Here is a 16,225-nt window from a genome sequence, read left to right as displayed (position 1 = left end):
GTTACTAACAACTTTATTATTTCCTAGTTACTTGACCTCTAGTCCGGTGTAGACCCTCCTTCATGCTTCTCCAGGAGTCCGTGCTTCTCTGACTATAAAATTGCTTGCACTACGTTGGAAATATCTCACTGTCCTATAGAACTATGTATTTTTAGAAAAATGGACATGTCCAATGAGCAACTAATTGTTGAATGAGTGAAAGAAAACCAAAATCAAAAATTTTAATCATGTAAAAATACTCTGCATTTTTTAAGGTCTCCAGACAAATGTATATCTGATTAAAATCTTAGGCTAAAAGTTATATTACTATTTGAATTCTATGATAGAATAGGGGTTCACTCAAACTGAGCAGTTTTACCTATTTTTTTGGTTGAAATCACATTTATTTAAATTATGTGGTGATATTACCAGCGCACATTTATAATGAAAAAAGTAGGACATGTGCTTAATCAAAAATAACATAAGTCACAAGAGAATCTACAATCCAGAGATTAAAAAAAAAAAGTTAAATTTGGTTTATATTCTTTTAGACATTCTCTATGTATGATTCATAACCACATAATCTAGTATGTCAGGCATGTTCTAACCAGGATGCATTGTATCCGTAGAGAGAACTCAGACTTTGAGGTATTATAGCTGCTACCTGGTTTACAATTATTTCACTTTTTATATTACAGTGGTTTTCAGAATTTAAGGGGAACAAAGCCTTTTCAATTCCAGGCCAAATTCAGCTCTCTAAACATAACTGGCACAATCTATTCTCAAACATCTTTATGAGCAATTTTGCTGTTGGTTGCTCTGGTAGGCATGCCCACCCCTCCTTCTGACACTTGTCTAACTTATCAAAGTCAGACTAACCTTCAAGTTTTAATGATTCTTCTCTGATGCTTTTCCCAGATGTGTAGTGAAAATTGATAAGTCCATTCTCTCTGTGGCGGTATTGTTTATAATTCATTTTTAGAATTTCTCATATTATGCCTTATGTGATAGTGATTTATCAGTCTTTTTTGTTTCCAGCTATTTTACAAGCTCACAAAGGCAAAGACTTTATAATTCATTTTTATATCCCTTCACCATCTAGCAGAGCTCTTTGCATATAATAAACAGTCAGTAGTTGCCGAATGAATTTATCATTCATTGTTAAAGTGGTGGTGCCATGGTTTAAATTTAATCACAAACTATAAGGTTCATATTAATCATACCAGATATTTAGGACCTAAATATAGTTTTCATTAAGTATCCATAAGTTAAAGTGAAAAAAACATGTGAATGAACAAGGTATAACTTCATTAACACGTGAAAGATGCCTCTAGTCACATTTTCCAAAACAGGTTGTACTAGTTTTATAGTAAAAATACTAAAAGTCTAGCTGTCCTAAAACATGCAGCTTAAAGTGTATGAGTTCAATAAAGAACTGTGCTCATTAAAAATTCTCCAATTTTTGGAATAGTTTATTCAAAAATAAGATGAATAAATACAAATATTTCCAGTATAATCTTCTATGATTAGTATGTTGAGAATGTATAAAAAACTTTGAAAGCACAAATTCAATGATGACTGTCTTGAGTTTTCATAAATGAAGATAATAAAAACACTTATTTTCCTTGTTTGAAACCCAACTTGTGATTTAGTAGTACATATACTTGTATTTAGCAAGTTCATAAGGGTCAAGATAAAAGTACAATTATGAGATTAGACATTAAATCTGTTTTGAAAAATCGCTTTCATTTTTCATGAGAGTGTGGAAAATATTAGAAATGAGTCAATGCTCTTTAGAAAATAGGATAATGGCTGTGTCTTGAAATTTTTATCTGTGTGCTGAGCATAATTCCACACATAAAATAAATTTAATAAATACTTGATGAATGAATAATTGAAGGATTTGATTTTATAAGACATAAACAAAATTAAATTGTAGTGCTCCAAAATACTATTACACAAATAGAAACTACTGAATTCCAAAACTATGAGCCAACTTCTATTGAATTTGTGTCTTTGATAAGGAAAACACACACAGCAGTCCATTTTCATATGAATTTGAGCAAAAATGTCTTTTTGTTTATACATTGTGATAATTATAGATATTTTCATAGAATACAAAAGCCTCAAGTCTCAGTGTACCCAGAGATTTTCAAAGTTCTGACTAGATGTTATTGACTGGGTTTAGAACTTAGAACTTGGATTTCAAACTTAGAAACTTTGTGGGGTTTTTTGTTACAAAGTCAATATTTTTATATATTTCGTGTAGCCATGCTTAAATTTAACAGGAAAAGAGAGCAAAGTGGGTGCACTGAGCCAATAAAATGTAAGCCACATATAGACCCAATAAATTGTGCATGACATCAGAGTAGGCATGTAAAAGTCCTGGGAGTGACTATCCATGAGCTATGGATGTGACTATGACTTGAGCCATCTCAGAAGCATGGTGCCCACAAAATAGAAAATGAATTTCTCTGGATCACTGCTATGTGGAGATGTATATATAAAATACCACAGGCATAAAATGTAAAGTGCATGAATTACATAGTATCATGGTCATCCTTGACTCCTCACCTTTTATTAATGCCATATCTTCCATCTAAATTTCTTCAACTTCTATCCAGAATCTGGATCACTTCAATGTCACCATGATGGTCTAAAACACCATCATCATTCACTTAACTACTTGTAACAGTCTCCCATTATGTTTCTGTACTTCTATTCTTATATGCCTTTATTTTTGATAAAACAGGGGGCTGATCTTTTTATTTTTATTTTTAATTGAAGTAAAACACACATATAAGAGTGTAAAGTACTCTAATAGGAATTAAGGTAAAACAAACATAGAAAATATATAAAGTACTCCAATCTTAAGTATATAGCTGATTGATTTTTTAATATGTATATACCTGTATAGTCACACTCAGATCAAAACAAAGGACACTTCCAGCATGCCCCTTCCCCCTATACAACTTTCCAGACTATACCCTTCCAAAGTTCATCACTATTCTAATATTTTCAGTGTTTAATTTTGTACATCTTGAATTTCATGGACATTGGGGATAAAAAATATAATACTTTTGTTGGCTTCTTTAGCTCATCTTTATATGAGATCTTCTCTGGGGGTCAGTTGCTTAGTCTGTAAAGAGGAAGGTAGACTGACACTGGGAGCTAAAATTTGAAAACAAACTGAATTTCAGCCCCAAACCACAGAGTTTCTGAATTTTTTTTTTTTTTGGTCTGGAGTCTGTCAGGGACTCCAGAGTGGTCTATTACTAAAAATCCCAAAGAGAATTGAACTTACAGGCTCTGAATCAAATGATTTCTCTCTCCCTCTTTCTTCTTTCTCCCTCTCCCTCCCTCTTTCTCCCTCTCTCTCTCTCTCTCTCTATTTTATACTCCCTCCTTCTCTCCCTCTCTCCTTTTCCCTCTCCTCCTCCCTCTCCCTTTTTCTCCCTCCTCCTCTCTCTCTTTTTGTGTCTATCCCTGAGCCCTCTACTCCTTTCCATAGGGATGGATTGGCCACCACTCCTTTTTATCTCTATCCTTCCTTAAGTGTGCACAGAGCTCCTGTCAGATACCGAGCACCCCCTTAGGTTGCTGAAGGTACATGAGTGAACAAAATATAGTCCCTGTCATGCAGGGGCTCGGTCTCAAAAAACCCATACCTGAATATATAAACAAATATCCTTGAATATACTGTCAGTATATTTTCTCTACTCCATTAAGGCCCTTTTATTTTCCCTAGTTTATAGTGCATGCTAAGAGTTCTTTGTCTTTAATACCCACTCCAGACACTAGTTTATTTTTTTAATGGTTTAAATGGTAGCCACAAAAAACAATCTGACAATATTATTATAGATGCTATTTATTAACCTTTTGTAGGTCTTATAGTGAATTAATATGTTTGTATGTAATAAAAATAACTAAAATTTGGGCAGTAATAGCCTGTGAACATTTTTTAGTAAATTGCACATGTTTAGAATCTTCTTAATTTCTGAAAAAGCATATAATTGGTAGGAAATCAGCAGCATTGGGACTATTATGGTAAGCATTAAAAAATATTCAATTCAATTCTCTTGGTATTAGACCACAATAATTATTTGGTGTGTTTCTCTTATTGTATTTAATGGTCCTAAAAAAAATTTAAAGGAACATTTTCTTTTTTTAAGACTTATTAATTTGAGAGAGAGTGAGTGAGTGAGCACAGGCAAGGGCAGAGGGAATAGGAGAGGGAGAAGCATACTCCACTGCTGAGCAGAGAGCCCAATGTGGGGCTCCATCCCAGGACCCTGGGATCATGACCTGAGCCGAAGGTAGACATTTAACCAACTCAGCCACCCAGGTGCCCTAAAAGGACATTTTAGATGAATGCAGTAGAACATCCTGTTTTTCCAATTTCTTTTCTTTCCTCCTTATTTCCTTCCTTATACAGTCTTATTTTCTAGTAGCAAAGTGAAAGGTAAAGAAAAGAAAAGATTTAAGCACCATAACGTTATTGGATATTTAGATGCTGATGGGCAAAACAAGATTTGTTTGGTCATATTATATTCTGTGACTTCCAATTTTCTGGTTTTGGGGTTTTTGTTTTGTTTTGTTTTAGTAGAATGATTTCAATAAAACAAGTTTTCTTCTTAGTAACACTTATTGTGAAATAAATAAAAATCATTTTCCTCAAAGTAAATGTTTATATATTAGCTGCAATCATTTTTTAAACAAAGAACATCTCATTGAATATTAGTTTTGCATAAAATTCTATTTAAAAAGGAATATAAATAATTTTCCATTGTATAAGGACAGATTTTGAGTCTCTTTTTTTTTCTTTTTCTTTTCTTTAAGAGACATTTTGTCCTTTCTGTGAAGCTAGGCTAGAGAGGACATTGGCAGAATTTTGTATGTTCTTATGCATAGCTTTGGATGAGAATTTAATGGGATAGAAAACAATATCTTGCCAAGTATTAACTTTAAATCTTCTATTTACTTTAGAATTTCAAGATTTATGGAATACCAGAACAACCCAGGGAGATGACTCATAAAGAACTAGAACTTTCTAGTTTCCTACATTCTTTTAAAGAAGTCTTAACTGTTTAACTTCGCTGTATAACACCATATATCAATATTGAGATCAACCTGTGAATTAACATAAATCAATCATTTAGAGTTTTTGGGTTTTTGTTTCTACCTATCACTCTAAATGGTTACAAACTGGTAATCATATCAAAACCAACTGTTTAAAAGCCATGGCATCACAATCTTAAATTATAAAGATAATACCTAAATTTAATTAGAGGAATATACAACTGTCAAAGTACAAATACATTTTTTAAAGTAAAGACTTAGTTATAGTTTAAGATGAAAATATGCTTTATTTGTTTCACATCAACCCTCTGGCATAATGACCAACTCTTACTGGTTGAATCCCAATTACCCACATCCTAACATTCTCCAACATGCATAAGCAAGTCTCCTCCTGTATGGATGCTTTCATTGAGACCTAGTTGTGAAGCACAAAATCCAGTTTTATGTTAGGTAGGTGAGTTGCTAATCTGTGAGAATGCCATTCTTCATCAGGCCTTTATGAATTGTTTGTGACTACCAACCCAGACAATGGAAGCTTTATATTCGTTCTACAATTATCCGAAATAATTCTAGTTAAACTCTGGTAAAGATCTCTAGTATGAAGTGAATGTAAAGTATTCATTCTTTCCTTATCTTACTCTCTGGTTTCATTTTAGCTCATTTGTTTATTTAAAAATAACCCTCTAAGTTGCCTTTTCACTGCTTTTCATGTTACAGATTGAAAATGTTGATGTCTGCCTTAGTTTTCTAGCAGCCAGAGGAGTAAATGTTCAAGGTCTATCTGCTGAAGGTAAGAAAAGGCACAGTTGTCGCAAATAACACCCAAGTTTATAAAAAAAAAAAAAAAAAAAGTTTTTGTATTACAAGGAATGTAAAGTGGGAGTACATAGCTTTTTAATGCATGAAGTCAAGTTTCCAAAGTAATAGAAACATAAATGCAATGATTATTAATGTATGCTTTAATTACTTATATATGTTCCATATTTTGCCAAAACTGTTATTTTCATGACTGAGTGTGTGGGAGAGGGGTAGATTAACAAAACATTTTTATGTTATTATCAGTGTATAGTATTTTTCGAGTCTTAAGTAGAGGGATGGATGGATACATAGGTAATGCTACATTATAGATAGACTAAATTCAGGAAAAATGGTATAATTAATCTGCAAATATCATTTTGTCAGTAACATATCAAATTGGTAGTCCTAGTTGAAATATTTGGTAAGTTTAAATAAGTCGTCATGAGTTCTGAAATAATTAGCAATTAAAATATTTAATAGCTGTCATATGTAAAAGCTAAAAGTCATTAAAGATTTAAAGGATCATTATTAAAATTAAAATACAGAAAACTGGAAAAAGAGGGAAATATATATATATATTTTAATCTTTGTCTTTCACATATAGTTTTAGGAAAACGTTTCAAGTACTATAACAAAATCTAGTTGCTAAGGCTATGAAATAGCAAGTCTTTTGAGATCCACAATAACCGCTATTTTATTAGAATATTAACTTATATGCTAAAATTCTGCTAGATACTAGTATATGCTGCAACAATTTAGATTGGTTAATGCTTCTACTTTAGTCCCTTATTCTGAATAGTCTTTTCCCCCGACACATACTAGAAATATTAGGTCTAAGTTTTAAAAATTTTCTGTCATTGGAAAAAGAGGAATTATGTGGCTTCTGAAATACAATGAACATTTAGTAGAATTATTAGGTTTTCTCAATTTTTCTTCTATATTCATCTTTTTGTTTTAAATTTCCTTTGTCTTTTACACTTATATGATATGTTATATTATATTAAATTACACACTTGGGGGCCAAAACCCTTAGGTTCAAACCTAACTGATGGTTCTGTAACTTAGAATAAAAGTTGATAAAATTCCCCAGGAAAATATTTTACTTTTTCAGTGGTTAAAAGTAAGTTAAAAATGTTACCATTTGTTCATATTATATCTCTGTCTTCTCATATGACATTCTTTAGTAAAAGAAACCCATTGATTTTCATTTATCTTCTAAAAATATGTAAATGCTCAAAATAATTTTCTAAGTTAGTAAAATATGCATAGTAAGAAAACAAGAAATTTTAAAAACCTTTAAGATCATCTAGATTTACATGAGATCATTAATACTTCCTTACTATAGCTTCATATTGATCAGACTAACTCTTCTATATTACGGCAACTGCGAGAAGGTTTGGGGGGGCATCTCATTTTCACTTTAAATGAATAATCCTACTGCATATATTGTGTGACATTTATAAACCATCAGAGAGCAAGAAATCAGAATAGTGTGTTAATACCCTAAACTACAAAAAGGAAACATAAAACCTTGGCTTCACAAGAGGATGTATTTTATTCCCAATGTCATGTTTTATTTAGTATATAATTACAGTTTTCAGAGCCTTAGTTCAAGCTTTACTTCCATTTCTCCAAAATTTTAAATTATGACTGCAAGTAAAAGAAAATGAAGTTTAGATTGTAGCTTACTTTGGGTGTTTAACTTTTTATTCAGTGTAAAAAGAATTTAAGAGCTCCATGTACTAGAACTAGGATTTACATTCACGTTTATTCAGTTGTTATCTAAAGACATGAATAAGCTGATCTTTATTATTTATTAATATGTAATATGAGTCAAGAGAAAAATTGGACCATTAAAATGCTTATTATATGTACTTTTGGGATATTACATGTATAGTCATACATATAAATACATAAACATTTTAATAAATTGATTGTTAGGTGATTTAGGAGGACAACTATAAATCTAGTTGCCATTATAATGTGCACCCACACCATCATTACTTAAAATGTAGGACAACCAACATTTAAGGAAACCAACATTTCTCCACTTCTTAGCCATCACTGTGTTGGTAGCAGCTGAGACTTTGTGAGGGAGGCAGAATGCTGAATCACATGATTAGCACAAGACAGAAAGCTCATCCATTTCTGGGAAGAAGCAAACTCTAGAAAAATTGCAGTTGACGATCAGCAAAGAACCTTGCTCCTACACGTTTTGTTCTCTCTACCTTCCATCCCATCACTCTGTCCCTGAAGCTCCAGGCTCTTTGGAAATGCATCATGCTTCAGAAAATTCAGATTTGCTGGAATCTGTGACTTCAAGACTCGAGGTGCATTTCTATCTCCTCAGATTTAGTCTAAGAGAATGGCAACTGGAATTGCGTTTGTGACAAATAAATAAATAAATAAATAAATAAATAAATAAATAAATAAAAAGGAAAACTGCTTTCATTTCATATGCTACTGTTTTTATATTTTCCCTTTGATGCAGAAATAAGAAATGGAAACTTAAAAGCCATTCTAGGGCTGTTTTTCAGTTTGTCTCGCTACAAGCAGCAACAACACCATCAGCAACAGTATTACCAGTCCCTGGTAGAGCTTCAGCAGCGGGTCAGCCACGCGTCCCCTCAGGCAGAAGCCAGTCAGGCCAAAACCCAGCAAGATATGCAGTCCAGGTAAGGAAGGGAAGCAGGGCGTGTGTGTAAAACTAACTTGTCTGGACGTAAACTGGGTTTTTTTTGTTTGTTTGTTCGTTGTTTTTTTTAATGACTTACTGTTTGTGAGATTGGAAAACATATTTATGTAGCTGCATCCGTGTTATGATGTAATTTGACCAATGTCATAGACGTTAAGACCACTTTTTTCTTATGGTTGGATGAGCAACCTTTATTAATTTGAGGTGAGATATTTGTGTTTGTTTTCTAAAGATGATGGTGGTTTGTATCAAAGTGTGAGAAATGTCTTTCTTGTGAGTGACGTGGCGCATTTGTTTCCTTCTTCAGATTATCATTTAGAATGGGCTATTGAGTCCTACTCTCTGGTTGTGTTGTTATCTCTTAATTGAGGCTTGTGTTCAGTTCATTAAATCTGTTAAAAATTTTGGGTCTGTTAAACATACGGATTTGAGTGTTTGCGGGACATACTGTTTTTAATGTGTGATTGTGTGCACGTGTGTGTGTGTGTGTGTATTTTTAAACACACATGCATGTGTTCATCTGACTTGAGTCTGTTGGTGCATTGTAGACACAACCTGGGGTGGGGTGCTGACAAATCCTGGCAACTTCCTTCCCTCTTCCCTTAACACTGTTTTCCAATTTGGGATTATATCAATCAGGGATCAACCAGAGAAGCAGAACCAGGAAGGGATTAAGAGATTTACTGTGAAGAATTAGTTTACATGGTCTTTGGGACTAGCTGGGCAAGTCTGAAACCCTAAGGGCATCCCAGCAGGAAGGGCAGGCTGAAACTCTCTCAGCGGGAGCCAGAACTTTCATATTACAGGTAGAATTTCTTCTTCAAGGAAGCCTCCATCCTGCCTTTAAGACCTTTCAAGCAGGGTATCAGACCTACCCAGATTATCTAGGATAAACTCCCTTACTTAAAGTCAGCTCCTATGGGCTTTAACTGCCTCCACAAAATACTTTCTCAGCGGCACCTAGATTACTGTTTGATTGAACAAGTGGACTGAGTAAGCCTAGCTAAATTGACACATCAAAAAAATGATCACAGAATGAAATGAAATTAACAAGTTTCCTGCATACTGCTCATTTGTTCCTCACCAATGACCGGGGTATTGGGTCATTAGCTCTATTGTGTAAATAGCTGATGGTTTTTCCTTCAGAGGGAGAGTGTCTAATATGCAAATATTCATCATCTTTAAGAGTATATATACATATCAAACAGATGTAAATATTTAACTTTTTCCATCTTAGAAGGCAAGCGTGAAACCTAGTAACTGCTCAGTGTACCCTGAGTTTATTTTTGGTATTTAGTATTGACTCACAAAGTTCGAGTAAAATTCGAAATTACATTCACATACCACCTCCCCTGCCCCCACTTACTGTCAAATATTCAACAGTTGAGATTTCCTCTTCTCTTTCATCTGCCAGCCAGCCCTTTCTTCATATTAAGGAATACTTCTTTTCTCAGTATGACCAAGTAAACTCTATTCATTTGGGCAGATTTGACTCACTAATGAATTATGAAGTCAATAAAGAAAAACTGTAACTTTATCAAAAAACAGAGAGTATACTGCATGGTTCAGGGAGTGATAAAAGATGTTTCTCATTAATCAGTAATGCAGATATGCTTTTCTTCTTAAAGCTTGTCCTGGCTTTTTGTGATGTAAGTGAAATTGTACAAAAGTCAAAGTGAAAACAAAATTCTCTACAGGGGAAGTTCTTTGGATTTCTTTAAGAATGGGGGGGAAGGAAATATCTTTGTTTATTATTTATTATTATTTGGGGGAGATGGTTGGTAGAAAGAGATCCAGATTTTGAAAACTGCCAGAAATAATATTTCCTAGAGTTTGGTTTAAGTTATTTGAATGGACAAGAAGCAAGAATAGTAGCTGATAAAACAGGGAGTTAAGTGGTATTATACAAAACATGTTAACTCTGGAAGTGATACGCAGTATCATTTGTCTTTGCTTTACCTCAATCTATTTCTGTATCTGCCATGTGGAATTTCTTGCCTAGAATTTCTCAGTGGTTATGACCCTTCTGGGGAGATTGTTTTTCTCATTCTTGCTGGATATGCAGGGCTGTTATGGAACAATATTTTATTTAAAAATACAAAGCCCTATATATAGTAGGCATGTAATTTTATACCATTTTGGAGAGAGCAATTTTATTCTTTTCATTGGAAGATTTTGAGAAGTATTCTTTTCATCAGTGTCCTTTAAGACTGAGGTAGACTCTTAAAGAATTTGCCTTGTGATAAATTTAATTACTTTTAATTACTTGGTAGACTGATAATGAGTTGATAATGTGGAGTACGTGCTGTACTAAATATAATAGTTATGACCCTGATGTACAGGGGTTACATGTCTTCATCTTAATAGAATTTATTATCTGTTTTGCAGAATATTATATTTCAAACATTAATACTTATTTCTATTTACATAGATTTGGTACAGAGAAACAGCCTATGAATTAGAATTTATGTGGACTTACATACAACAATATATGTTAAGTATTTTTCAAAAGCCATAGTATATACATAAGAAAGGATGTTTACTTTATGTCTACATAGTAAAACAAAGATAATTAATGCAGAAAAAAAAAAACCCAGTGACACATTTATCTTCATTTGCTTCAGATGTGAGTCATAAGTCATGATTTATGAAGACTTTCTGTTAATTCTAAAGCTCTTCCGAAGTAAATAGCTTAAATGACTGGTTGCTATATTATTCTAGATATTTTGCCAGAAAATATTCTTGTATTTCTTCTCTGTCAACTCATAAAAAATTTTAAGGGCACATGATTTCAGTTCAATGAGAGCTTTGTTTTGTTCTTTTTATTTAAAATAAATTGATGTAACTACATATATTCCCACAATATTTATTTTATACATTAAGAATTTCTATTTTGCAAATAATTCCAAATGTTTTCAGTCATTTGAAACTTCTTTCATTCAAACAAACACTTAGACCTAAACATTAACAAGTACACAAGAGAGAAAATAAAACATGGACCAGGAGGACCAGAGTATGCCTAACAAACTCTCCTTTACTGGTTTCTCAGCTCTTTCTCCACTCTTGTGCATATATATTTGTGGATATGTAGGTACATATACATGAGGACATACCCACGCGAGTGTGTGTGTACACATGTGCAAGTGTGTGTGTGTGTCCTGTTCCAGTGGCAACTAGAGCTCTAGTTACTCAAAGTTTCCCTCTAGAATCAAACTGCTGGCACCTGGATCTGAATTTCAACACTTCCTCATTGTGGGGCCTCAGGTAACTTGCCTGACCTCTCAGTGCATCAGTGTTCTCATTTGTTAAAAGAATTAAAAATGGCATCCATCTTATGAGGTTGTTTTTTGGTTCCCTGAGTCACTACAATATAAAACATTTTGAACATACTAGGCACACATCACTCCCTGCTCAAAGCCTTGCAATGGTCTCAAATAGCCCAGGCTTGCTCCCACCTTCAGAGACATGCTTTTGCTGATTCCTTTGCCTGGAATACTCTGTCTGCTAGCTGCTTGGTTAAATCTCTCACCTGCTTCAAGGCAATGGCCCACATGTTATCTTGTCACTGATGCTTACCTTGACTAAGACCCTTTTACTACTACAAGCTGCCCATGTTCACTCCCCATTGTACTTTGCCATACTTTTTATTTTTTCTTACCTTTAATCAACCTTTAATCTCAATGTACTTATGTATTATATTCATCGTTTATTATTGCCGTTTCCCTGTAAAAGGTAGGCACTATTAATACAGGCACTAATAATACATATATTTTTTTATGTTTTAGTCACTGGTATAGCCCAAGGGATAAACACAGAGCCTTACACACAATTTTCAACAATTATTTCTGCAACAAGATAATGTAAGAATTAACAAATTTGTGTTATGGCTGCTTCCAATTTTAAGTAAGAACATCAGTATTTAAAATTATAAGTGATTCATAGTGAAAATTGTGTGTATTTATAAAATTTATAGAATAAAAATAATTAAATTTGTTCTTGATTTTGGGGGTGGTCATGATATTGAACTACAATTAGTTTCAAAATGGTATACAGTGGAGATTGTTATTATTATTGTTACTGGAATTATCCACTTATATTATCCGTATTAAAATAAAGCTGGGACTCAGGGAGGGAAGGAGTGAAGGAGGCAAGGAGGAAAAAAGAAAGAGAAACAGAGAAAGAAAAAGAAGAAAAGGATGGAAGGAAAGAAAAAGGAAGGGAAGAAGGAAAGAAGGGAGGGAGGAAGAAAGAAAGAAACTTTAAAAAAATAATAGATTAAAGGTCCTTTCTTCAATCAACTGGGAAGATGTGAAAATGTTTTAATATAAAGTGATAAAAATTAAGAGTTGAAATCATAGTTATTTTCTCCAAGTATTAACTAAGAGATGGGGAAGTATTTTCTTTTTTTTTTTTAATTTTTTTTTTTTTATTCATTTATTTGACAGAGAGAGAGATCACAAACAGGCAGAGAGGCAGGCAGAGAGAGAGGGAGAAGCAGACTCTCCACTGAGCAGAGAGCCCGATGCGGGGCTCGATCCCAGGACCCTGAGACCACGACCTGAGCTAAAGGCAGAGGCTCTAACCCACTGAGCCACCCAGGCGCCCCAATTTCTTATTCTAGAAAGCAAAGTAGAAATAAACACTATATTTTCCAACTCAAAATTCATTTGATCAGTAAATATGGTTTGAGCATCAGGATATTTCTGCTAATTATACTTTTCCCTGTGTTGAGTTTTGACAATGAAAGTTCTATTTGACATGAAAGGTAACAGGAAGTTTAATTTCACCAAAATCTTTCACAATGCCTGGCACATGAGACCAGCCAACAATGAGCAGAATGCATGTCCTGAATGGATAATTTCTTGAGACTATCTGGTAAATAATTATACTGAAAGAAAATTATATACTGAAAATTCATTTTTCTTATGTACTGTTCAGTTATATATGAGGTATTAGCATGATGGCATTTGTAAAAGATGATGATTTTTATTTGCTAAAAGCTTTACAAAAAAGTAGTTTTTCCTTTAAAATGTGAACCTTTTAGCTTAATTGTTGTTCAGACTATTAAATAGTTTTCCTTCCTGTTATTAAATAGTGAATTTTACGAACTCACAAATAGTGATTATTGAATTGTGTGAACAAACATGTTTATGTTTTATAAAAAGAAAGCATGTAAAAAGAAAAGAAATTGATTATAAAGGTAGAGACAGGTAAGAAATTGTGTAGATCATAGAAACATGAAAGGCAGTAATGTTGAAAAGTCTATTATAACTGCTATTTTCAGAATTTGGGAGATTATGATTTCCACATTTGCCCTTCTGCTTTTTATTTGTAGGAGAAAATCAAATATGCGCCCACTTGCAGTTTAGATGAACTTTCTCAATAAGGACTCGCAAGTCAAAGAGCAAAATCTATGAACACATGTTCTTTGAGTGACTTGTCTATTTCCTCTGCAGTCCCTTTCCAAGGTTCCCATGACCCCTGCCACACACATTGCTCTTAGAACCCTCCTCCCATTAAGGACATTTGCCTTTCTCTTTTCCAGGAAACATCATTTCCTTCTGGGGGATTCACTCAGAAACTGGGACGGTTTACAGCTTTTCAGCCTGGGGTTATAAATCTTGCAAAGTATATGAGGAAGTTTAATTTAAGATGACAGGAAGGCTCTGGTAATTTAAGCCCTCATGAACCTGTCTTCAATTAGTTTCTTAACTCAGCTCTGTGTTGTGGCCTATAGTGTGCTCTTCAAAAAAGTCAGTGAATCAATTAAACTTTAAACAAAGCAAAACACAAAGGACATTTATGAATTTTTTTTTAAGGCAGGATTTTTTTCTTTCCTAGAGAAAAAGAACTGAGGGGAAGGAAATTACTCTTCAGTTGCTTGATTTAGGAAACCAAGAGGGCATAATCTTAAAAGAGCATATATACACAACATACATGCTTTTCTTATGTTCTGTGCTTTTATTTCACCATTTTAAAAGCTTGACAACTACTTATACTTCTGTTATGATAGACGAAGCAAGATCTATATAATTTTAGTTATTTTAGAGTCAGACAAGCATGGGTTTAAATTCTGCCTGCCAATCCCCAATGGTGTGGCATTGGGCAAATGATTTTAACCTGTTCAAATACCAGTGTTCTTACCTCTACAGTCAGAATGGAGATAACTTCCTCAAGAGGGCATTGAGAAGGCCTCACAGAGTAATTCATGTATAAAGTGCCCCCATAGCATAACACTTAGCACGTAATAGACACTCAACCCAGCTACTTTTACCTTACCTTCTACCCCCTTTAAGATCACGTCACATGTATAATGAAATATTCTGACTCATGTTGGAAACCTCAAGTCAGCCTCATCCTTGGTCCCTACTTTCTCACTTTCTCTGATCAGTTCTGTCCATTCCACTTCTAACTTTTATTAAATATATAAAAGTAATACAAAGTAATAATATCCTCAATATTAAAAATAACAGCCTAATACTCAGACGTTTTCATGCCAGTATAGGTACACAGAGGTAAGCCCTTCAATTATTTTAGGTATTTACTTTAGTAGTCTTTCCCATGTTGCCAAATAAAATATTTCTGCCTCTAGGTTTTATTCATTAATTTGATCATTATCTTTTGATTCACATACTCCCCATCTCTCCCATCTCCCATTAATGTGTTCAACAAATAAATATTTATTAAGCACTTAGTATGTTCCAGGCACTCTTCCAGGCACTAAAGATAGAGCAGAGGACAAAAGAGATTAAGGAATTCTTGCCCTTGTGAAGCTTACATCCTATTGATGGGAGACAATAAAATATTAAAATATGTACCACTAACTGCACCACTGATGCTGGAGAAAAATAAACCAGGAAAAAAGGAAACATGATGTGTAGAAGCTACATTCGTGCAAATTTAATTTGGGTTCTGGGAAAATCTTCACTCTGATGATATTGAGGAGAGGAGGTGAGAGAACTAGTTAGTGGTTGTGGTTATGTTGTGGGAGAGAATTTCAGGCTGATAGAAGACAAGAGCTGAGACCTTGAGTTTGGAGCCTGTCTGGTTTATTTTAAGAAAAGGAAATACCACAGTTGGGATGGATCAGAAGGAAGGAGGCAGGAGAAGAGTAGGATTAATTCTGAGCAAGAGCAGGGAGAACTAATATACCCTGTTGCCATTATAAGGACATTGGATTTTACTCCAGGAGGGATGGAAAGTTACCATATACCGTGAGGAGGAACATAAACAGGTATAAAAAAATCAAAGGGTCAGTCTGGCTGCTCTGCTGGGAATAGATTATAGTGAGGAAGAGGTGAAAACAAGGGGTTGTGGAGAAAAGCTTGGAGTACCATATTGGAAGCCGAGAGAGGAAGGTCAGTTCGAAATATATTTTGAAGACATTATCTGTAGAATTAGACCAGACTTGCAGTGGGATTGGTAAACAGAGAGGAGACTCTTCATTGGAAAGATGATGTTTCCATTTACTGAAAAGGGAAAGAATGTGGGAAGAGGAGGCTTGGTATGGAGAAGGTCAAATATTTACTTATAAACATGCCAATTTTATGGTGTCTGCTAGGTATATCCAAGTGGAAAGACTAAGAAGGCAATTGGAATTGCAAGACTAGAGTTTAAGGGACAGATGAAGGCTATAGACAAAAATTCTGGAGATACAAGCATATAGAAATAATA

At 34.0% G+C, this 16,225-nt stretch overlaps 1 protein-coding gene across 2 annotated transcripts in view; it reads left to right on the top strand.

Annotated features, from left to right (window-relative positions):
- Positions 1–16,225, top strand: part of LOC111142108 (neuron navigator 3) — a 387,056-nt gene that overhangs the window by 127,194 nt on the left and 243,637 nt on the right. For both annotated transcript variants that reach the window (XM_022495074.1, XM_022495073.1), the window contains exons 4-5: positions 5,776–5,848; positions 8,348–8,531. In XM_022495074.1, the coding sequence (XP_022350782.1) occupies positions 5,776–5,848; positions 8,348–8,531 (257 nt within the window). The remainder of the gene's footprint in view (positions 1–5,775; positions 5,849–8,347; positions 8,532–16,225) is intronic.

The sequence above is a fragment of the Enhydra lutris genome, unplaced genomic scaffold (assembly GCF_002288905.1).
Source record: "Enhydra lutris kenyoni isolate GAN:26980312 unplaced genomic scaffold, ASM228890v2 scaffoldscaffold7, whole genome shotgun sequence".
NCBI lineage: Eukaryota > Metazoa > Chordata > Mammalia > Carnivora > Mustelidae > Enhydra > Enhydra lutris.
The sequence above is the reverse complement of the archived record's forward strand: the minus strand, read 5'-3'. Positions and strand labels throughout refer to the sequence as shown.